Source organism: Elgaria multicarinata, chromosome 14 (assembly GCF_023053635.1).
Source record: "Elgaria multicarinata webbii isolate HBS135686 ecotype San Diego chromosome 14, rElgMul1.1.pri, whole genome shotgun sequence".
Lineage (NCBI taxonomy): Eukaryota > Metazoa > Chordata > Lepidosauria > Squamata > Anguidae > Elgaria > Elgaria multicarinata.
Genome location: NC_086184.1, coordinates 17,790,574 through 17,814,005, shown reverse-complemented (window position 1 = coordinate 17,814,005; position 23,432 = coordinate 17,790,574). Strand labels below are relative to the sequence as shown.

Below are 23,432 nucleotides of genomic sequence, written 5' to 3'. Positions count from 1 at the left end.
ATCGTATCTTTTTGATTTAAATCGGATTTTTTTGATTTAAATCGGATTTTCTTTAATAAAGTGCTTTTTGAGGAAAAATCTATGTAAAGATAGTTTTCTATTTAAGGTACATTATAGTCCAAAGGTTATTCATCATGAAACAAGGATTAGTTTTTAATTATGTAGCATGGGGCTGTTTAAATTTTTCGGTAAAGGAATTCCATTAATCCATGCTCAACGTCATGCTCTTCCAGAGGTTTCTGTAAGATTATTTTTCTCCTTCCAATAAAGTACAGCAGAAAAGTTGTCCAGATATGAATGATTTACCTATTCAACTGGAGATAGTTCACCTCGCAATAATTTCATAATTATCTATCTATGATGTGTCTCTAATAGTATAACCAAATCAGTATTTTTTAATATAACTGTAAAACTAATCTGAAAAGTTGCTATTCTAAAAATGAAACCTTCATCTGATTGTAAATGTTAAGATTATACCAGCAAGAATGAGTCTTTGGTAACTCTTGAGTTGTGTAAAATATAGCAAGGAAGAGTGCACTTTTGGGGGCGGGGAAGTCACATGATTAAATCGAGTCTTTCTGAGTAGTGATTTAAATCATGATTTAAATCAAATTGATTTAAATCAAATACACCCTGAATTCAGATGAGTGTCATCAGCATATTAATACCTACCAGATAATAAGATGACCTGAATCAGTGTAGATGTTGAAAAACAGTAGAGTAAGATGGAATTTTGTGGGACCCTTTAACGTGAATGCTGAAGGGCTGAGCAGAATTCTCCCTGCACCAACTTTTGGAAATTTGCCTCCAAGTAGCAAGAGAACTACTCCAACATGTTGGGCCAGTTCACGCAATCACCATTTAAGCCGTGGTGTGTTGCAGCCAATACTGGCAGCCATTGTTAATGTTCAAGCCAGCTTGCTGTAATGGTTGAACCCAGCACAGGGTGGGTTGTTGCTATGGTCAACAAACCACTTGCAACCTCCACAAAACGGCCCATGGTTTGTCATTGGTTTGTTAACCATGGCAACAACTCACCTTCTCTGGGTTTGCACATCATAATAAGTTGCGTTAACCACCCCGCCACAGCGTGAATATCCACAATGGCTGCTGCCACAGACAACAGACCACCATGACTCAAATGTGCCACAGTGGACTACAGCAATCATGCAAACACGGCCAATGTCTCCAGCCCCCAATTCACCGAACCTATCTGGTCTTGAAATCCACTGAGAGACCCAGGAGAATGAGCAAAGTAGAACTCTCCCTTGCCCCTGCCACCTTTCTGCCAGCATAAGTCCTCTGTCGGAGCAATCAAAACAGGTTCTGTGCACAAACCAGGCCTGACATGAGATTGAAACAAATCCAAATAATTAGCATCATCTGTGACTGCCCTGTCTAATTCTCAGGCTGCTGTAACTGAAACTCATCCAATAAAACACAGCCAGCCAGAGCTCTGCACACCCTCCTAGACTGTACGGCAAAAATAATCGTGTGAGGTGGATATGAGCAATTCCCCCATCAAAATATTTAGTAAACATGTCACAGCATGCGTGCAAGGGTTCCGTTGACATTGCCAAATATTCCACGAAGCACAAATGATGCTTGAAGAATTGGCTTGCTGCCCACTTCTTTTGAAAGCTAAAGTTCGTTTCTTTTCATTTTCTTGTAACTGTAGGCTGACCCTGGTGTTCCAGGATAAAAGCCCAAGAGAAGAACTATTCAGTGAATCATTCAAATGTATAGGAACCTTATTTAATACTTACTCTTAAAAAAATAATTCATTAGTATGGGTCTTAAAATTTAATTTCATTGTTTCACAATAATGGTGAACTTAGCATTTGTTTCAAACGTATTAATGATTAAAGTAGCTCTTGTTGTTCTTCTAATAAAGGGAAAGTTTTCAAAATACTTCACCAATCTTTGACCAGTGAATTGATGAAATGTTTTTGGTCCAAGCTAATGCCTTGCTACTTGAATCACAATTGGCTCCATGATGTTTGTGCACCTGTCTGAATGGAGTACGAATTGGAAAATATTGGTGTTCATATTTTAGAGTCTTCACCATCTAGTATTAAATTTGATTAGGGCAACAATCCTATGCATGTTTAGACAGAAAGAAGTCCTATAACTCCCAGAATCCCCCTTATTCTTTTTTATGGAGCGGTGAACATTCTGAAGGTGGAACCGTTGTCCCAGGCCTGCCTGGGAAACAGTTTACCAACGAGCACATAAATACCCAAGTCTTTCAATCACACAGATCTCTGGGCCCTCACAGGGCTTCCCAATTAAAAATGATCGTTGTTGTTCTGCAGTTTGGACAATTTCTAGAGGACAATTACACAAAATTAAAAACAAAGCACCATAATCTCTGTACACAAAGGTGTACCAACAACAGAAGTCTCACGGTGTGTTTTCCATTTGGATTAATTTCACCCTTGCAATCCTGCTGAGTCCAAATGACCTTTATGGAAGCAAACTTTGGAAGTGAAAGAGACTAGAGGTATGAATGAGACAAAAAAGGCAGGGCCACCCCAAAATATTTTGAGGCAGAGCAGGAAATTATTATTATTATTATTATTATTATTATTTATTTATATAGCACCATCAATGTACATGGTGCTGTACAGAGTAAAACAGTAAATAGCAAGACTCTGCCGCATAGGCTTACAATCTAATAAAATCATAGTAAAACAATAAGGAGGGGAAGAGAATGCCAACAGGTACAGGGAAGGGTAAGCAGGCACAGGGTAGGGAAAAACTAACAGTAGAAAGTAACAGTAGAAGTCTGCACAACATCAAGTTTTAAAAGCTTTAGGAAAAAGAAAAGTTTTTAGTTGAGCTTTAAAAGCTGTGGTTGAACTTGTAGTTCTCAAATGTTCTGGAAGAGCGTTCCAGGCGTAAGGGGCAGCAGACGAAAATGGACGAAGCCGAGCAAGGGAAGTAGAGGCCCTTGGGCAGGCGAGAAACATGGCATCAGAGGAGCGAAGAGCACGAGCGGGGCAATAGTGTGAGATGAGAGAGGAGAGATAGGAAGGAGCTAGACCGTGAAAAGCTTTGAAGGTTAACAGGAGAAGTTTATATTGGATTCTGAAGTGAATTGGAAGCCAATGAAGAGATTTCAGAAGCGGAGTAACATGGTCGGAGCGGCGTGCTAAGAAGATGATCTTTGCGGCAGAGTGGTGAACAGAAACCAACGGGCTGATGTGAGAAGAAGGAAGGCCAGAGAGAAGAAGATTGCAGTAGTCCAACCGTGAAATAACCAGTGCATGAACAAGCGTCTTGGCAGAAGAGACAGACAAAAATGATCGAATCTTGGCAATATTATACAGGAAAAATCGACAAGATTTAGCTACTGCCTCAATATGAGGAATAAAGGAGAGCGAGGAGTCGAAGATAAAGCCAAGGCTACGAGCTTCCTTGACCGGAGTAAGCGTAACATCATTGACAGTAAGAGAGAATGAGAGATGAGGAGAAGGTTTAGGAGGAAAAACAAGCAATTCAGTCTTTGCCATGTTAAGCTTCAAGCGACGATGAAGCAGCCAAGCTGAGATATCTGAAAGACATGCCGAGATACGATCGTGAACATCAGGAGAAAGTTCCGGAGATGACAGATATAGTTGTGTATCATCGGCGTACAGATGATATTGGAGGCCATGAGATTGAATAAGCTTGCCCAAGGGCAACATGTATAAGGAAAACAACAATGGGCCAAGCACCGAGCCTTGCGGAACCCCTACTGAAAGGGGAAAGGAGGAAGACGAGCTGCCATTAGTCAACACGCTGAAAGAGCGACCCGCTAGATAGGAGGCAAACCAGTTATAGACAGAGCCACAAAATCCAAGGTCATGAAGGGAATCTAAGAGAAGATCATGATCAACCGTGTCAAAGGCTGCAGTTAGATCAAGGAGAATAAGAACGGAATAATGGCCTTTAGACTTGGCAGTAAGGAGATCATTGGTGATCTTAGTAAGGGCTGTTTCGGTGGAATGCAGAGGACGGAATCCAGATTGAAATGGATCCAAAGCAGAGTTACTAGAAAGAAAGTCAAGACAGCGAGAGTAGACCGCACGCTCCAGGATCTTTGAAACAAACGGCAACAAAGAGACAGGTCGGTAGTTAGACAGAGATAGCCTATCAAGAGTAGGTTTCTTGAGAATGGGAGAGACTGTAGCATGTTTAAAAGCAGAAGGAAATGGTTCCTTTGCTTCACCCACTTGTTATGCATAGTACCGATAGTCAGCCGAGGTATTTTGGTACCTGAGACAGATAATCTTGTAAATGCCTCCCTCCCTTGTAATAGTAGTAGTAGTAATAATAATAATAAAATTTTAAAAATCCGAGTGCTTTGTGGCACCCAGAATCAGTTGCCAGAGGCAGCTGCCTTGCTCTACCTAATAGGTAGGGTGGTCATCAGCGGAGGCTGCTGGCTTGGATATCAGTGGACTGTGAATCTGCTCTGGATTTCTAAAGGAGCTATCCAAGGTGCTGAACCCTAACCTCCAAATGGGGAGTTCAGACTCTTGGATAGCTCCTTTAGAGTTCTGACATGGCCTCTACTAGTGGCCATGTGCCCTACGGAGGACAGTACTCTATTTGAAGGGCGGTCATAAATAGGATTGCCATACGTCCTGGGAAACCGGGAATGTCCTGATTTCCAGGAGATTCTGAAATGTCCCGACCGGCTGGGCAAGAATCCCAGATTCCTGGTCCAGCTGGCTGGAGAAATTCTGACTTCCAAAATGGTGCCTTGAGCCTGTTCAGCGAAGTGGCAGCAGCAGAGAAAAGGACGCATCAATCCAGAGCTTTTTCCAGAGCGTCACCGCTCCTCCACAGGCTCATCTGAGTCACTCACCGAGACTCACCTTATTGAGCTCAGTTTTTACAAAAATCGTAGCGCGCGCCCCCCATCAGAAAATGGCAACCCTAGTCATAAAGGACTGTCAGCAGGAAGAGCTGGGCCTTGAACTTGTTCCAAACATGGACAACTACCTGAGCAGGCACACAGATGCCCCTGGTCACAGTCTTTTCCACAATGGTGAGATGTGTTGCATTTCTATTTAAATTCTAGTCATCATTTCTAAATGTGCATCTACATTTAGATGCAGATTTGCGTCTAAATTATGCAAATCTGTGTCCTCTCTTTTTAGCTGATGCTTTTATTTTATTTCTTTGGTAACGTGTAAGTGACCACGCTGATGGTAGGACCAGCCCTAAGACTTTTAGGAACACAGATATGCGAATTTAGTTGCCTTAACATCTCGCTTGCTCAGAGAAACTATTTTATGTTTTAAAAACTGATTTCCCCCCCCCCAAATATTTCCCCCCCTTCATAATGGGATTTTACCCACTGGAATAGTTTCTTGTAAAAAAAAATGGGTGGGGGAGAGAAAAGGACAGCACCAAAGGTGATAAAGCAAAAACCCTGCATTGAGCAGGGGGTTGGACTCAATGGCCTTATAGGCCCCTTCCAACTCTACTATTCTGTGATTCTAAAGCTCATAGATGCCAAAGCAAAAACAAAGATCAGCCTCAAATGAGAATTTAAAGGCTCAAATAAAATGCCCAATGCACTTAGCCAAAATGTCTTCAACAGTGCTACCTCAGAATTCGAATTCACACACGTTTCATTATTTTGTACAATCAACTCCCAGTCAATCATTTACTGCTTTTATGGCTTTATAATATCCAGTCTTTGACAAGCATCAGCAATGTCTGAGGGTTTTCTTTACAGACAGTTGAGCAGAAAAAATGAGATATCAACACTCACAGAAGGCTTTCTCCACCAAAACAAACAAACCGCTCTGATTTCTCAGAATGTATGAACACATCTTTCTCAAACCCCTTCCCCACCCCAGTTCACGTCATTCTTCCTGTATTTCTTAAGGCAGAGTCAAGCAACCCAGAGTCCTCAAATTATATTTTAAATTAGTGGTTCCCAAAGTGGGCGGTACTGCCCCTTTGGGGGCAGTGGGATTGCACAGGGGGCATTAAGAGGCAAGGGGGCGGCAGGGGGGCGCCAAGAGGCAAAGGGACAGCAGAGGGGCACTCGAGGTGGTCTTTTCCGTACCAGGAGTTTTGGTTACAGAAGGAAATTTCTGATCACTTTTGGTTACAGAAGGAAATTTCTGCACTATGGAGAGTGGTTCAGAAGCTCCTGGTTGCATTTCCAACATCATATTTGGTGGAAGGTGGTTTTAGTGTGGTCTGCTTGGTGTGCCCCGCCACGCTGGCTTCAAAACAAGAGGCATTTGATCTCTTTTCCCTCCCTCGGCAAGCCTGTGGCGGGTGCTTCCCATTTAAAGGGGTCAATTGAGCTACAAAATGACATTGAGCTGAAGCCAAAGTTTAAGAAATTGTACCAGGAGTTTTGGTTACAGAAGGAAATTTCTGATAGCTACCTTGCACTATGGAGAGTGGTTGAGAAGTTCCTGGTTGCATTTTCAACATATTTGGTGGAAGGTGGTTTTAGTGTTGTCTGCCTACTTCTCTCCAAGCAAAGAAATCGACTCCAGATTACTAAACGTGGTGATTTAAGGCTCATGTTAAGTGACTTTAAACCAGACATTGGGAAACTGGTATCACTTCATCAAGCCCATCCATCACATTAAGAATTTACAGAATAGTGAGGTACTCTATCCTAGTTACTAAATGTGATATCTAATATCCCTGCTAAATGACTATCAGACTTTGAAAAGATGATATCACTGGATCAAGTTCATCAATCACGTTTAATTGAATAAACTAAAAAAATGTAATTGGATTTTGAATAAATATTCAATTAATTGTTACTGTTTTGAATTTTGTTATTACCTTCCTTAGTGGGTCAATGAAAACCGCTATTCTGAATAATGATTTTTATAGGGTAGGGTAGGGGGCACTGGGCATGAGTTTGTGGAACCAAAGGGGCGGTTACCTGAAAAAGTTTGGGAACCACTGTTTTAAATTATGATAAATGTATTTTGAATAACCTGGTTTTAAAAGAAATGTGCATTTAACGCAAACGGCCATGATAAAGTCTACCATTGACTCCTACGACCCTGCTCCCACGTCGTAACTCACTGCATTAACTAAGGCTTTTTAATAAAATCCCTTATGCCTCGAGTCTCTGCTCTTGCCGGAGTGGCAAATTGGAGGATCTGCCTCATTATTTGTTCTACTGCCTTATCTATTCTCAAATTCGTTCTAAATATTTAGATTGGGTTTTTTGAGAAAAAACCCAGCTGGTCCGATTCAGAAAGAATGTACTTTTTGTTTACATGCAATATTATTATTATTATTATTATTTATTTATATAGCACCATCAATGTACATGGTGCTGTACAGAGTAAAACAGTAAATAGCAAGACCCTGCCGCATAGGCTTACATTCTAATAAAATCATAATAAAACAATAAGGAGGGGAAGAGAAGGCACCAAACAGGCGCAGGGTAGGGTAAAACTAACAGTATAAAGTCAGAGCAAAATCAAGTTTTAAAAGCTTTAGGAAAAAGAAAAGTTTTTAGCTGAGCTTTAAAAGCTGCGATTGAACTTGTAGTTCTCAAATGTTCTGGAAGAGCGTTCCAGGGGCAGCAGAAGAAAATGGACGAAGCCGAGCAAGGGAAGTAGAGACCCTTGGGCAGGTGAGAAACATGGCATCGGAGGAGCGAAGAGCACGAGCGGGGCAATAGTGTGAGTTGAGAGAGGAGAGATAGGAAGGAGCTAGACAGTGAAAAGCTTTGTAGGTCAACAGGAGAAGTTTATATTGGATTCTGAAGTGAATTGTATAGAAGTGACTCTATACTGTTAGCTTCACCCTACCCGGTGCCTGTTTACACTTCCCTGTGCCTGTTTGCATTCTCCTTCCCTCTTTATTGTTTAATACAACTTATTAGATTGTAAGCCTATGCGGCAGGGTCTTGCTATTTACTGTGTTATCTGTACAGCACCATGTACATTGATGGTGCTATATAAATAAATAAATAAATAAATAAATAATAATAATAATAATAATAATTGGAAGCCAATGAAGAGATTTCAGAAGTGGAGTAACATGGTCAGAACGGCGAGCCAAGAAGATGATCTTAGCAGCAGAGTGGTGAACAGACTGTCGTATTGTCATTAGCCAACTTCATACATACATTTTATTATGCGGTCACAGACCCAATAAAAACAATACCAACAATCATTAATATAAAACCATAAAATCACAATCATTTGTTCATTATATGAACAGGCTAAAAGAGTTATTTAAAACATACACATATTTAAAATATATAGGCATAGTTAGAACACCTGGTACAAAAGATAAGCAACAGCAGCATGGGATAGAAGTTACAATTAAGATGAGATCAATTTGCGATTCCTTTGTATGGAGAGGAGGAACTTAGCCACTAACTCTGTTGTTAACTTGTTTGTACCTGCCAGAAAATATTCCAAATACTGTTTGGGCGTCCAGGGCATTTTATCATAAGAGGGCCAAGAAATCTATTTCCCAAATGTATAGAGCAAAATTCCTGACCTTGCAGAATGTATGACTTGTTTTAGCATTGTTTTTATTATGCTTGTTGTAACCATTGGTTGAAACACTAATGCTTTACTACTACTACGATGTAAAAGAGAACTATCAGAGGAAATGATGCCTGATCTCGGAGGTCTGATGTAAATATGATGTAGTAGGCTATGTATTATATTTAACTTGGGGCAAAGTATGAATGTTTATAACCATCAACCAAACAGTATGAATATTTGTAAAATACTGTTCGACCCAGTGATTGCGGGCCCTCCTGCCATTCATTTCACAACGGCACCCATTCCACAATTGTACAATTGCACTCATCGCTAGCCAGATAACTATGTAGTGTACATCAGCAGGAGGACCAGAGGTTTTGGATTATGCTTCCCAAGAGGGCAGAAGCTCATTTTTATCTGCAAACCAATACGTTTTCATTGTTTTAACACCTATTGAATATCCATTCTTATTCAGGAAAGATATGGAGATCTTGAATCAAATCCACGATTTAAATCAGTCTTGCTTCTTGGTGATTTAAGGCAGGAGTGGGGGATATGTTTTCTTTGTTGAGGGGCTCAATCCCTCAACTATAATTTGTCAGGGTGGCCTGAAGCCAGCAGTAGGTCAGGTCTTTTTTCTTTCACTCTCCCTCCCTCCCTGGCTACCTGGGGAGGGACAGAGCCCTTTACCTGTGTACCTACCAGTACACTACGATCAACATCTGAGGTCCTCCTCCAAGTCCCTCCTGTGAGGGTGTTTCAGAAGATGGCAACAAGGGAGAGGGCCTTCTCAGTGGTGGTCACCAATTGTGGAATGCTCTCCCCAGTAAGGTCCACCTGACTCTGATATTGTCATCCCTTCAGTGCCAAGTTAAAACTTTCCTCAACTCCCAGGCATTTGACAGGATGTGATGGGCAGTTGTTGTTTTATTGGGTCACGATAGTTTTACCGTTAATTGTTTTAAACTGTTTTACATTCTTGAGTGTTTAAGGTTTTATGCTATGTTTTATCATGCTGTGAACCACCCAGAGAACTTTGGCTAGCGGAAGGTATAGAAACGAAGGAATCGCTTGCAGAGGGCTTTTGAAACTAGGCTGAGGGCCACAGGTTGCCCACTCCTGATTTAAATCAATCCACCACGCTGCTGCTGAAGGGCTCAAGCACCCATGAGCTGGGCACTTTTCCTCTTCATGGTCTGTCTTCTTTGCAGATTATCACATATATCCTGAGTTTCCTGCCCATCTCGGATAGGAAACAGGCCTCTCTGGTGAACCAAACCTGGTACTTTGCAGCCCAGGACTCCCTGCGTCAGGTAAACTATTATTTGAATTAAACTCCGACTTGCTAATATGTCAAGAACATAAACGTTCCTTACGGCCTTGGCTTATTAACAAATCATAAACTAACCAGATGGCGTCCTGTTCAGACATAGCAAATTACTCTGGCTAGTTAGCGAAAGCTTTCAATCTCCTGGCAGCTGTTCCACGCCAGGGGAAGAGATGGGAGCGCACACAGGGGAGTGCTCATTCACGTAACACTGATCTGTAGGTTTAGCATTACTTCCGGAATGCGCCATAATGGCCAACCTCCTTCTTTCTGTAGCCCACCGAATGCTGATGCCGCCGCAAAGCTACCAAACTATTAAAAGTGGGTTAAAAATGGAAGGGCAGTGAAGCTGGAGTGAGCGTAAACAGACAGGACGCGGGAGATTTGCAATCAGATCAATGAATTGGTCAATATGTCTTCATTGCCCAGCAAGAATGTAGACTGATAATATAGGCAAATCCACAAGAATGGTGTTCACTGGATTGAATCTCCTTATATGGAGATTCAGTCCAGGATTAAATCTCCGTATATCGGTGTGTCCCGTTCTCCACTTTACTGGTGCTGGAGTAAACACCAGGGGTGTGTGGGAGGGCATTTGTGACTTTTCCCTAAATCCAAAGCCACTAGACCCACTGCTAGACAGGATCCAGCTGCCTTCTCTTCCTTTCTGTAGCAGGTTTAATAGCAGCTTCTGGGAGGTGACTTAGATCAGGAAATGGCTCCGGGGAAAGATTACCCCCTCTTCTTTCAGCACTGCTGGGAACTGGAGCCTCCTACGGCTGCATTTAGCTAAAAATAGGAATGTGAAGTGCAGAAAAGGGCAACTAAAATGATTAAGGGGCTGGAGCATCTCCCCTTTGAGGGAAGGTTTCAACAGCTGGGATTGTTTAGCTTGGAAAAAAGGAGGCTTAGGGAGGCTAAGGGGAGACATGGTAGAGGTGTACCAAATTAGGCATGGTATGGAGAATGTGGACAGGGACATTTCTCTCTCTCTCTCTCTCTCAAAATACTAGAACCCAATGGGGTCATCCCATGAAGCTGATTGGTGGGAGATTCAGGACAAATAAAAGGAAGGACTTCTTCACACAGCACATAGTTAAACTATGGAATTCACTACCAGAAGATGTAGTGAGGGTCACCCATTTGGGTGGCTTTAAAAGGGGGTTGGATCAATTCCTGGAGGAGAAGGCTGTCAATGGCTACCAGCCCTGATGGTTATGTGCTACTTCCAGCATCCGAGGCAGTAAGCCTATGTGCACCAATTGCTGGGGAACATGGGTAGGAGGGTGCTGTTGCTTTGTGGGTCTCTGGTCGACGGCTGGATGGCCACTGTGTGAACGGAGTGCAGGACTAGAAGGACCCTTGGTCTGATCCAGCAGGGCTCTTCTTATGTTCTTAAGTTTGAGCCTGTGACCGTGAATTCAGTTGTAGGGGGAATGCTGGATGTAGAGCAGGGGGGCTAAGCCCAGCCTGACCCTCCTGGGTTCCCCAAATGTCCACAGTGGACTACAGTGATCATGCAAACATGGCCAGTGTCTCCCAGCGTTTGCATGGTCTCTCTCTCTCCCCACCCCACCTCGCCCCACCCTACCCATTCCAAACAGTTGAATTGCCCCTCCTAAGATTTTAATTACTGGCAATAAGACCCTTTAAGTTAAAATATGCTGATATTTTTGGCATTTTGGAACCTGTACCTTTTGCCTCTGGCAGCCCTCCCCCACCCCATCTTCTCCAAAATGGACTTTGGCCCCCCTTGCTGAAAGCGGTTCTGCATCCCTGACACAGAGCCCAAGGTTTCTACAGTCTGATGTGGCCACATATGGACCAGTGGAGGCTGGCGACTCTGATGTCAGTGTGGGGCAGTGAAACTGCTCAGGGTTTCAGTCAGAACTATAGAGAAGGTATCCAAGGTGCACCTTGGGTTGAAACCTGGAGCGGATTTCACTGTTCCACTAACATCGGAGCCACCAGACTCTACTACTATGGCCCACTCTTATATCAACTCATACCTGTTTGCCTTTCTAGCCTAGTATCATCTACTCTGGCTGAGAGTGGCTCTCCGGGGTCTCAGGTAGAGGATACTTCTCATCACCAGCCACTCAGTCCTTTTAACGGGAGATGCCAGAAACTGAACCTGGGCCCTTCTGCATGCGAAGGAGGTGGCCTACTGCTGAGCTGTGGCCCTTCTCCAAAACCAGACCCATCCATCCATCCACAAATCCCCTTGAGATCACCCTATGCAACTCAGGCCACAGTGCACCACCAGGAAAGAACAAATGCCTATTTATTTGTTTATCATACTTGCATCCTGCCCTTGCTCTAAAGAGCTCAGGGAACATATCTTTTTAACTTCTACAGCCCTGCAAGTTGTGTTAGGCTGAGAAAGAGAGAGGGTAATAACCTGCCCAAGGAAGCGATCCTCTTCCTTGCTCCCTGAAAATCTGAAGCCAAGTCTCTCCAATCCAAATCCAAATCCTCTGCACTACACCAGGGGAGGGCAGAAAGTAGATCTCCAGAGGTTTGGGACTTCAGCTCCCAGCATTCCTGACCATTGGCCAGGCCGGCAGGGGCTCCTGGGAGTTGAAGTCCAAAACCTCCGGCGATCTCTCTTCTGCCCACCCCTGCACTATGCAACCCCGGCTCTGAATGCAGGAGAGTTTATGATGGATTGGTGACGAGCTCTGAAGCTGACGTCCCCTTTCGTCTCTCTGCGGACATCTTCACCGCGTTCTCTCCTCCTCCCATTCAATTCCAGGAGGATATCATCTTCAACATCCCGGCGAGCTCCGCCTCCCTCAGGACCATCGTAGGCCTGGCCCGAAGGCACGTGTGCAACGTCAATATGCTGAACCTGGACAGTTCCACCACTTCCCGGGACATTGTCAGGTACGTTGCCAGGTACCTGGGGCCCCACCTGAGCAGCTTGTGCCTGCAAGGGAGCAGCCTGACAGAGGCCAGCTTTGAGGAGCTCCTCCTGGCCTGCCCCTCCCTCACAGCCCTGGATCTCAGCGGCTGCAACAGCCTCTTCATGTCTGGGACGCTGCTCTCCAAAAAGGAGTCTTACCTGCAAGCCCAAAAAGCTTTGGTCAACCTGCAGGAGCTTCACCTGTCCGGCGTGCGCTACCTGTCCGACCTCACTTTCAACCGCTTGACCGGCTGCTCTCCGCGCCTGGCCAGGCTCTCCCTCGCCCGTTGCCACGTCACCTTCGAGTTCGACGCTTACTACGGCTCCAGCAACTACAACTCCTCGGTCCTGCTGTCGTTCCGCAATCTCTTGCAGTTGCTGAGGGAGCGAGCCGGCACCCTGAAGGCTTTGGACTTGAGCGGGACCAGCATCTCCAGCCAGGCCGTGAAGTCCCTGGTCCAAGTGGAGCACCTGCGCCTGCGAGAGATAGTGCTGCAGGCCTGCCGGGATCTGACCAACGAGGCCGTGAGCCTCCTGTGCCAGCACCAGCCTCACCTCACCACGCTGGACCTGAGCGGCTGCTCTGAGCTGACCGACCGGGCCGTCCTCGTCATCAGCTCCCGGCTCTTGGCCCTTCAGCATCTGCGGCTGGGGAAGCTCCCGCGGCTGACCGACACCGGCTTCCAGGGCATCTCGCACCTGAAGCATCTCCGAAGCCTGGATGTGTCCGAGTGCAGCCTCGTGAGCGGCAGTGAACTGGTGAAAGCTTTCAGTGCCGTCGAGCCCAAACCGGTCTCCCTGAAGGTCGCCTTCTGCTGTTTACTACGCGTATGTTCTAAGATGTTTGTGGGGCGTAATGATGATGATGATTAAATTGGGACGGATATATATCAGCAGCAGTGTTCGTGTTTCAGAGTTCGTGATCAAGGGAAGCCCCAAATTGGAGTAGGTGATTGACAAGGAAATTGACGAGGTGACTGTAGCGCTGAAGGCTATACAGAGTGGACAGGCAGATCTGTGCACTAGCACACATGCAAAGGACCAAAGAGAGGGAGAATTACGGACCCTCGCGCATGCTTCCAAAGCAGCAAGGGTGGGGGAGTTGTGACTCAGTTACGGTCATTCCAAAGTGCCATTTCAGTATCAGTGGAGGGGTGATCACTAACATGATCACAAGGAGTGGCTGGGTTTTCACCGCAACAAGCCACCCACAACAAGCCATGGGTTCTCAGGGTGGCTTGTGGGTGGTTAATAAACCATGCTGAATCATTGGTGGTGGGTTCAGATGTCACAATAAGCCACAGTGACACAAACCAGGCTCACAACCCACCATGGCTTATCGTGTCATGTGAACCCAGTCATAGTGAACGTCATGGCTGAGTCAAGATTTGAACCTGGGCCTCCCTAGTTCTGGGCTGATGCTCTAACCATTGACTCTCCCCAGTGTTTCCAGATAAAAGGATCTTGAATCGCATGGTTAGGAAAGAACCCTGTCTGACACTCCAGAGAATCTCTTCCAACCAGGGCAGAGAGTGGCTGGCCTAGATGGACCAACAGTCTAAGGCCAAAGAGCCAGTGTGGTGTAGTGGCTAAAGTGTTGGACTGGGAGTCAGGAGATCCTGGGTTCTAGTCCCCACTTGGCCATGGAAACCCACTGGGTGACTTTGGGCCAGTCACAGACTCTCAGCCCAACCTACTTCACAGGGTTGTTGTTGGGAGGATAAAATGGATTGTAGGAGGAGGATTATATACGCTGCCTTGGGTTCCTTGGAGGAAAAAAGGAGAGATATAAATGCAATAATAAATAAAATAAAATAAAGGAAAAAAATCTGAATTCAAGGGGTATAACTACAAACCCTTGGAATAAGTGTGTGAAACTAAAAAGAATGAATCAAGCAGCCTATTTTTCCTTCCATAGGACAGCTCGGTCATCTCTCTGGCTGAAGCCCTGAGCAGCAGCCTGCGGGTTCTGGATCTCTCGTCCTGCGTAGCCATCACCAATCGGAGCGTCCAAGCGATCTCTTCCCACCTCTTGCGCTTGACTGTCTTGCGGTTGGCCTGGTGCAAAGAACTGACGGACTGGGGCCTGCTGGGAGTTGAGGAGCCCAGAGAGGAGCGTGAACGTGCCAGAGAGGTGAGAGCACGCCCACACACACTTTTGTGACTGGTTGACCTAGGGATAAGGGAGCAGAAATGTTGTGCACTGGTAGTATCAGTATTAGCAGCACTCTGATTATCAAGGTGCGAGAGGAGATCCTATTTCTCTTTCCTTGTTTTCATAATGAAAATCTCCTCACTCTTAACCCAGTACTTAATTTGCCCTATTAGCCAAGAGAGAGGCAGGAGCCCTTTGGCCCAATTGTAACCTGATGTCTATGCTTTTGTCTTAGTAGGAATGGGAGTGGCTGAGACCCCCATGTTCATAAAGGGATGGATGGGGATTGGAGTTATTTGGGGGCAGCAATCTGACCTAGTGGCTGGTAGCTTGTCCAGACTTACCTCATTTCCAGGGTCCATCCTTCTGATCCTCACGGTCTAGCTGCAATAGTATAAGCCCTGCTGATTCACACATTTTAGGAGGGCTCAGAACAGGCCCAGTCATGTTCACAGCTGTCTCCTCATAATCACTGCAGCATTATCCCAAAGGGAAAAGCCCAGATATGGAAAGGACTAAAAAGACTGGTGGCTATTTCTCAGTTTTCCAAGTTGTGGTAGTTGTTCTTACTCTCTGGAGCCATTTTGGTTAATCCCAAGAACAGACAGATAGAATCATAGAATAGTAGAGTTGGAAGGGACCTATAAGGCCATTGAGTCCAACCCCTGCTCAGTGCAGGAATCCACCCTACAGCATACTTGACAGATGGTTTGAAGGTCTTGAGTGTGGGAGAGCCCACAACTTCCCTAGGTCATTGTTCCATTGTCATACCACTCTAACAGTCAGGAAGTTTTTCCTGATGTCCAGCCAGAATCTGGCTTCCTGTAACTTGAGCTCATTAGTCCGTGTCCTGCACTCAGGGATGATAGAGAAGAGATCCTGGCCCTCCTCCGTGACAACCTTTCAAGTATTTGAAGAGTGCTATCATGTCTCCCCTTAGCCTTCTCTTCTCCAGGCTAAACATACTTAGTTCTTTCAGTCTCTCCTCATAGGCTTTGTTTCCAGACCCCTGATAATCCTCATTGTCCTCCTCTGAACCCCCTCCAGCTTGTCCACATCCTTCTTGAAGTGTGGTGCCCGGAACTGGATACAGTACTCAAGATGAGGGCTAACCGGTACCAAATAGAGGGGAACCAGTACCTTGCACAATTTGGAAGCTATACTATTAATGCAGCCCAGAATAGCATTTTGGGATGCATTCATAGCAGATGGTCAGCATCTGATTTTGCAGAGGGCCAAGTGGCATTCAACCACTTGGGATTAATAGGAGAGCTGTGATCTGAAGTTTTATACTCTACGTTTCTTTCAAGGAGGCTTACAACAGGTTGCAATAGGGTGACCATGAGGGAATCTACACGTCGTTGTGAGGGCGCTTGCATGCGCCCCCAGTGCGCCCCCAAAACGACTGTGTAGATCGTGCCCTGAAGAGACGGAGGAAGAGGCGGAGGAGGAGGAGGCTGGGGAATCCGGCCTCGTCCTGCCGCCGCCCACCTCCCCGCCGGCCTCCTGCTGCCAGCGGAAGACCCAGCCAGGTTGGAGAGCTTCTTCCGCTCTCCGCCCGCCTTCTTCCGCCGAGCTCTCCAGCCCGGCCGGCGGGGAGGTGGGCGGCGGCGGCGGCGGCGGCGGCAAGGACGCGGCCGGATTCCCCAGCCGCCTCCTCCTCCGTCTCTTCAGGGCTGGCTGGGTCGGAGAGCTCGGCAGAAGAAGGCAGGGGGGGAGAGAGCGGAAGAAGCTCTCCGACCCGGCTGGCTTCCGCCGGCAGCAGGAGGCCGGCGGGGAGGTGGGCGGCGGCGGCAGGACGCGGCCGGATTCCCCAGCCTCCTCCTCCTCCGCCTCTTCCTCTGTCTCTTCAGGGCACGATCTACACAGTCGTTTTGGGGGCGCACTGGGGGCGCATGCAAGCGCCCTCACAACGACGTGTAGATTCCCTCCATATGAAAAGGAGGACAGGGCTCCTGTATCTGTAATAGTTGCATAGAAAAGGCAATTTCAGCAGGTGTCATTTATATATATGGAGAACCTGGTGAAATTCCCTCTTCGTCACAGCAATTAAAGCTGCAGGAGCTGTACTAGAGTGACCAGATTTAAAAGAGGGCAGGGCACCTGCAGCTTTAACTGGTGTGATGAAGAGGAAATTTCACCAGGTTCCCCATATATACACAAATAACACTTGCTGAAATTCCCTTTTCAATACAACTGTTAAAGGTACAGGAGCCCTGTCCTTCTTTTCATATGGTCACCCTATATAATAACATACACACATACAGCACTTCCCCCAAGACTCACACACACAGTACACAGCAGCCCTCCGGCTGATGGATAGGGCTAGAGCGTGCTTCTCTTCTACCGTGCTGCCCCCGGAGGTGATGAGGCTGAGAGGAAGAAATAAATTTTGTCTTTCCTCCCATGTTATTCGGTTGAAAGCGCAGGTGGTTGGGATAGGGGCAAGGAAAGTGGAGGCGTGTGACAGGTAGTTGGAATGGCTTTGGCTTATGAGTAGCAGAAAACACGGAGGAGCGGAAAGAGAAAGAAAGACAAAGAAAGACTGTGAGGGAAGGGATCTCATACCGATAGCATCAGAGAAGAAGGAAGGTGCTGATAATGAGTAGGTGGTTTGTAGCAGGGAGGGGGTGGGCTGTCTTCAACCTTCCCCTATGATAAACTGGGGTTTCTAGGTCCAAAAACAGATACCTGGAGTGGTTCCAAGCCCTGTCCTCCAATGTAAGAGGAGGATGAGATGAGAGTGCTCAGGGATTAGGATCTAGTGGAGAGCCGGCAATTGGACCTGAATTTAGGATGGGGGGGGGAGCCGAGTTCAAGCTTGGCGCATCTCTTTTTCCCACCTCATTCTTGCTCCCGAACACAGGTGGGTGGGTGGGTTCTGAATAGATGGTTAAACTGGATATGTATTTTGAAGTGCATGGTGTGTGTGTGTGTGTGTGTGTGTGTGTGTGTGTGTGTGTTTAAAAAAGAAAACATTTGACTAGCGTGATTGTAAGCTTGGGAATGAGCAGTTTTTTTCTTGAAAAATGCGACCGTGTTTGCCCTCGGTGTTGCGAGCGGGGCGTTTTCGTCTATTCTTCAAATATCAACTAAATTCTTGTGCAACCCTCGCCGTGTCCTCTTTCTGGCAGGTCGAGGGAAAGCGAGCCTTCTGTCTGATGGAGTTCCCAGGCTGATGATGGCTGCTATCCGAGATTAGTTAAAAAAAAAATAAGATTAGAGAAGTTCATGGAGGATAGGGTTATTTTATTAACCAGGACAGCTAAAATGGAACCCCCATGTTCAAGTCTAGTATACCTTTGATTCCTGGACTTAGGAGATGACCATCACCTTCATGTCTCGCTTGTGGACATCCCAGAGGCACTTTTGTAAGCATAATGTTGGACTGGATTAAGCTTTGGTCTAACTGAGTGGGCTTATTCTTATCTTAAACTCGCTTATTATGCCCTACAGCACAAACGCAGCAGATGGAGAGATCATGACCTTCCCAGCATGCTAAAGCAACTGTTTGGCATTTTTTGCGTGTGTGTGTGGCGTTACACCCCACAAGTCAGTTCCCTAATGTATGTCTGTGGAGTTAGAATGTCTTGGGAGTGGGAGGAGTGATATATGAGGGAATGACTGAGGGGATTGTTAGTGCTCTCTGTGTGTTAGCTCTTGGTGTTTAGAGTACTTGGGTCTGGAAAATTTGAGGTTCAGCGTAGAGAGGGGTGTCTTTGGAGTGTGGTGTGCACATAGTTGATGTATATTAAACAATACTGATAATAAAGAAAGCTCAAGAGTGATTGTGAGAGAGAAAGGAAAGCGTGTATGTGAATGGGTGAAAGGATTGGATGAAAGGTTTCAAAAAGGGTTTTAAATGTTTTATTTTGAAACAAAGCTTGTGAACTTTTAAAATAAATTTTAATTATTTTGTTTTTAACGACCACAAAAATCCCACGTGTCTGTTTGGCATTTATCATCTGAAGTTTATACATTTAGCACCCACTCTGACAATAATTCACGTCAGCACATATAGCTCACAGTGTATTATTTTATATATTGAAATCCTTCTCCATTTAACCCCTTTCTCCACATAGTTTGGAGGAAGGTGGTGTTTGTCCCTCGCCTCAGGCGTATCAAGCGGTGGTGCTTGGCTTGAGCAGGGAGTAGCCGCGGCCAGGCCTGGTGTTCAGAGCCTGTGTCGTGGCCAGGGGGAGTATGATCTCCCTGGGAAGAACGGCACCTCAAGGTAACTCTCCATTCGGTGGTGGGTGTTTGGGGCACCCGCACGGGCTGCTTGTGACCCACGTGCTTCCTCAGTCCCTAGCTGTCATGCTCATTTCTTTTATTTTATTTATTTTATTGTGAATTTAACAAAACAGAGCAGAAAACAAATTGTGAGGGGGATAGAAGAACAAACATTGCATGCATAGAAATGTCTTATTTTTTTCATCAGGTATTTTTCATCCATTTAGAAAAGGAGGAAGAGAATTATGCATAGGTTTCAAGAAAAGCAGACCAAATATTCACATCTTTATCCATTCGCAAGTGGCGTCTATCACCCGTTCAAATGTTGTTAACGTTGTTAAGCCCTCAGTCCATTGCCTTATAGGAGGTGAAAATTTATCCTTCCAACATAGTAATATCAGTTGTTTAGCTATCATAAGAGCTCAGAAAATCCATTTGCGTTGATCCTGCATTAACTTCCAAGAAACCAGTAGTTTATTTATTTATTTATTGCATTTCTATACTGTCCAATTATCAAAAGGAGGTGCATAGAGTTTATAGTTGTTTTAAGTGTGTGTGTGTGTTCAATTTTTTAAAAAATTGTGCTTTTATGGTTTTCAGTTTTGTATATTGATTTTTAATGTTCAGTGTGTTTAATCTTTGTAAACCACCCAGAGATAGGATATATGCTGACAACTAATAGCAAAAAATTGGAAGACGCCAAGGATGCTAACAGTAGGCATGTGGAAAAGGGAAATTTGGGAAATAGCAATTAGTGAAAAATTGACACAGAAGTTACAATTTCAAAGAGGAGTAAAGCAAAGAGATAATTTTAAGAAGGACTGGCAAAATATATAAAATATATGAAGAAAGAAAAGAATAGAACAACTTTGGCAGAAGCTTATAGGACTCTCTGGGACTCGTGAAAAAGAAGTAGGGCTGTAAAAACAATATAAAATAACACAAAATAAAATGGAAGATATAAAGAAAAAACATATATACCATCCGGTTGTGGAATGAGCTCCCTAAAGAAGTCTGCCTGGCGCCTACACTGTACTCCATTTGTCGCCAGCTGAAGTCCTTTTTATTCTCTCAGTATTTTAACACTTAATTTAAATTTAAATTTAAATTTTACTGTTCTAACTCTGTATTTTAACCTTATATCAATTTTGCTGCATGGTTTTATCCTGGTTGTGCTTTTTATACTGTATTTTGTAATTGTGCTTTTAACATGTTGGTTGTTTTATTGTGGTTTTAATTTTTGTGAACTGCCCAGAGAGCTTCGGCTATTGGGCGGTATAGAAATGTAATAAATAAATTAATAAAATAAATAAATAAAAAGAAAAAATAGGGGAAATCCATGTGAGACGGACAGGGCTGGGGGAGGGAACAGGGAAAAGGAATAAAAGGTGAAGCTTGTAAAGAAAGTAATTTTGTTAAAATTTCTGGCTGAAAAATGTTTACTGTATTTTGTATGTTTGTTTATACATATTGGAGAATATATATATATATATATATATATATATATATATACTGCCCAGAGAGCTTCGGCTATGGGGCAGTATATAAATGTAAATATATAATAACATTAATTAATAATAATTTAACCCTCCCCCAACCTGTTGCCTTGACAGAAGGATGCTGGCCCAAAGTTCAGCAGGAATTTTGGCAACATGGGCTTCTTCCAGCCACCTCCACAGGATCTGGAGCAAGACAGCCAGATTCTCATGGACCTCGCCAAGCAGGATGCCCAAGAGACGTCCCAAGCCTCCTTGAGTGCCCTGACCGGCCTGCAGGAGCTTGACCTGACCGCCTGCGGGAAGCTGACGGACCTGAGCCTTGCCAAGGTCTGGACACTGCGTTGGCAGAGACGCAAGCCGCTAGGGAGGGACCGTAGCGCAGTGGTAGAGCACCTGCTGTGCTAGGCGGGCCCATGGCAAGCTGCCTTTTCCCAAGCCAAGGCAATGTTCCTATGGCCCAGAGGGGTGTCCTGGCAAAAGGAACCAACCGGGGCTGGAGCACCATCATAGGACCCATTCAGAAGACACCTTAAAAACCATAGCTTTAACCACGGTGAATAAAGCTTTTTGCTTTATTCACCATAGTTAAAGCCATGGTTTAAGGTGTCTTCTGAATACAGCCCGGCTTTCTGGCTTAACCACCATGGTTAAAGCCATGGTTTTCTGGACAGGGCCACAGTCACATAGGAAGCCACCTTATACAGAGTCAGGCTATTTTCCCATCTAGCTCAATACCATCTACACCGACTGGCAGCGTCTCTCTGAAGTCTCAGACGGAGGGCTTCCTCAGCCCTACATGGAGATACTAGGGTCTGGGCCCTCCTTCCTGCCTGTAAAGAGTGTGGTCTGCCGCTGAGCTTGAAGTGACACCTATTCAGGTTCAGCTTTGATAGAGCACTAACGGTACAGGATGTGGAAGGGATCCGATGCTGGTGGGAAGACTGACGTTAGGCACGCAAAGGCCAGGATGTGTGGGTTGTCGTGGCGATGTCTTGACTTAGCAAGGGCTTGTCCACACGACAGTTAAGGTCAGAGCTGCGGGGTGGTGGTGGTGGCAGCTGGCCTAGCAAGGCTTAGAAAAGGCTTGGTTAACGAAGTGAGTCATGAAAGCAGGGGAAGCGGTTTGGGGCACTGAGGGGGAGAAAGCTTGTCACAGGCACTTTGAAGAAGGAAAAAAGGGGGGGAGTGGGGGGAAGATGGAAGGGGTTGACAACAGGCCACCCTGTGCAGAAGATGCCAGGGAAGTCATAACAGGATGTGCATAACTGGGGCAGGGAGAGGGGACGCTTCGAGCTCCTGCTTCTTACGTGGTCAAAGCTGGGTAAGGAAATGCTCCATCACCTAGGAAGCAGACTCCTCCCGAGTCAGGCCCTTGGCCCATCTAGCCCAGTATTGTCGACACCGGCTGGCAGCAGAAGCTCTCCAGGGTTTCAGGAAGAAGTTTTTCCAGCTCTGCGTGGAGAAGCTGGGGATTGAACCTGGCACCTTCTGCAGGCCAAGCAGGGGATCTGCCACGGAGCTTTGGAACCTCCCCATAGGACAGCAGTAGGGCGCCTGCTTTAAGAGATAGACTAGGTGTTCAGAATGATAGCATGGCACAGCCCTTGGGGACTGTACCACTCAGATGGCAGGGAGGGCTCCATGTGGGGGAGCACTTGCACAGCCCAAATTCCCTGCCCGTGAAAAGCTAGCGGCTCAGGGCGAAGGCTCCAACTCTAGCCTTCTTCCTGATGTGTTTGTTTTCCCTGGATAGGGAGCTTTTGACCCAGGAATCCCTTCACCTGCTCCCTCACCTGCAGTCTGAAGTGGTACAGTCCAGAAAGCTTGTACCGTGCAATTGTTCGGCCTCCCCACCAAAAAAGTCACCTTCCTCCGCTGCGATGGCATCACCGCAGTTTGCCTGCCGTAGTTTGCAACGTGTCGTTTAGCTCTGGTTTTGGACACGGTCGATTCTCAGTGAAATCTTTAGACACCAGGAATAGGCAACCTTTTGGGGCCATGGCACACTTTGGCCATTCAGGCACCACTACAAAACAGCTACCACGGGAGGCATGGCAAAGGGCAAGTGACCTGCCCAAAAGACAAACCCCAAGGCAGAGGTGGGGTCTGAGCCCCAACACACGGAACAACTCCTTTACCCCCCCCCCATTTTCAGCACCCACAGAAAACTATTCCACAGTGATCCCAGAGGCTCGTAAGAAAATGTGTCAATTGGGTGGGAAAATGCTGGAGGCTCAGGGCACCAAGAAAGGGGCCAAGAGACACATTGCAGCCTGTGAGCACCACGTTGCCGACCCCCGATGGACACCATGGGCAGGATGTGAGCCTTCATCGCAATGCCTGGGTGCCGCCAAGCTGGTTTCCTCCTGCAGCTTTTTGTTCTGCCCCTTCCTCTCCAGGTCATTGGCTTCCCTGAGCTCCGCCAGCTGTCCCTCAGCCTCGTGCCCAATGTCACAGACGTGAGCCTTCTAGCCGTTGCTCGCAACTGCCGGGCCTTGGAGCACCTCTCGCTAAGCCACTGCGTGAACCTGACCGATCAAGGCTTTGTGGAGGCAGCCGGCTCACTGCCTAGACTGCAGCACCTCGTCCTCTCTGGCTGTAATCAGCTGACACCAAAGTAAGTCGTGTTGCAGAGTCCAAAAGTTACTGGCCTGGGTGTGGCTAGCGGGTAAGAGGAAGGGATCGTAGAATCATAGGAGAGTTGGAAGGGGCCCATAACGCCACCGAGTCCAACCCCCTGCTCAATGCAAGAATCCACCCTAAAGCATCCCTGACAGATGGTTGTCCAGCTGCCTCTTGAAGGCCTCTAGTGTGGGAGAGCCCA

The 23,432-nt window shown here is 46.0% G+C and overlaps 1 protein-coding gene across 1 annotated transcript in view; it reads left to right on the top strand.

Annotated features, from left to right (window-relative positions):
- Positions 1-23,432, top strand: part of LOC134408701 (F-box/LRR-repeat protein 2-like) — a 33,967-nt gene that overhangs the window by 9,829 nt on the left and 706 nt on the right. The window contains exons 2-6 of the mRNA XM_063141084.1: positions 9,701-9,802; positions 12,572-13,549; positions 14,640-14,855; positions 20,723-20,935; positions 23,008-23,225. Coding sequence (XP_062997154.1) covers positions 9,701-9,802; positions 12,572-13,549; positions 14,640-14,855; positions 20,723-20,935; positions 23,008-23,225 — 1,727 coding nt within the window. The remainder of the gene's footprint in view (positions 1-9,700; positions 9,803-12,571; positions 13,550-14,639; positions 14,856-20,722; positions 20,936-23,007; positions 23,226-23,432) is intronic.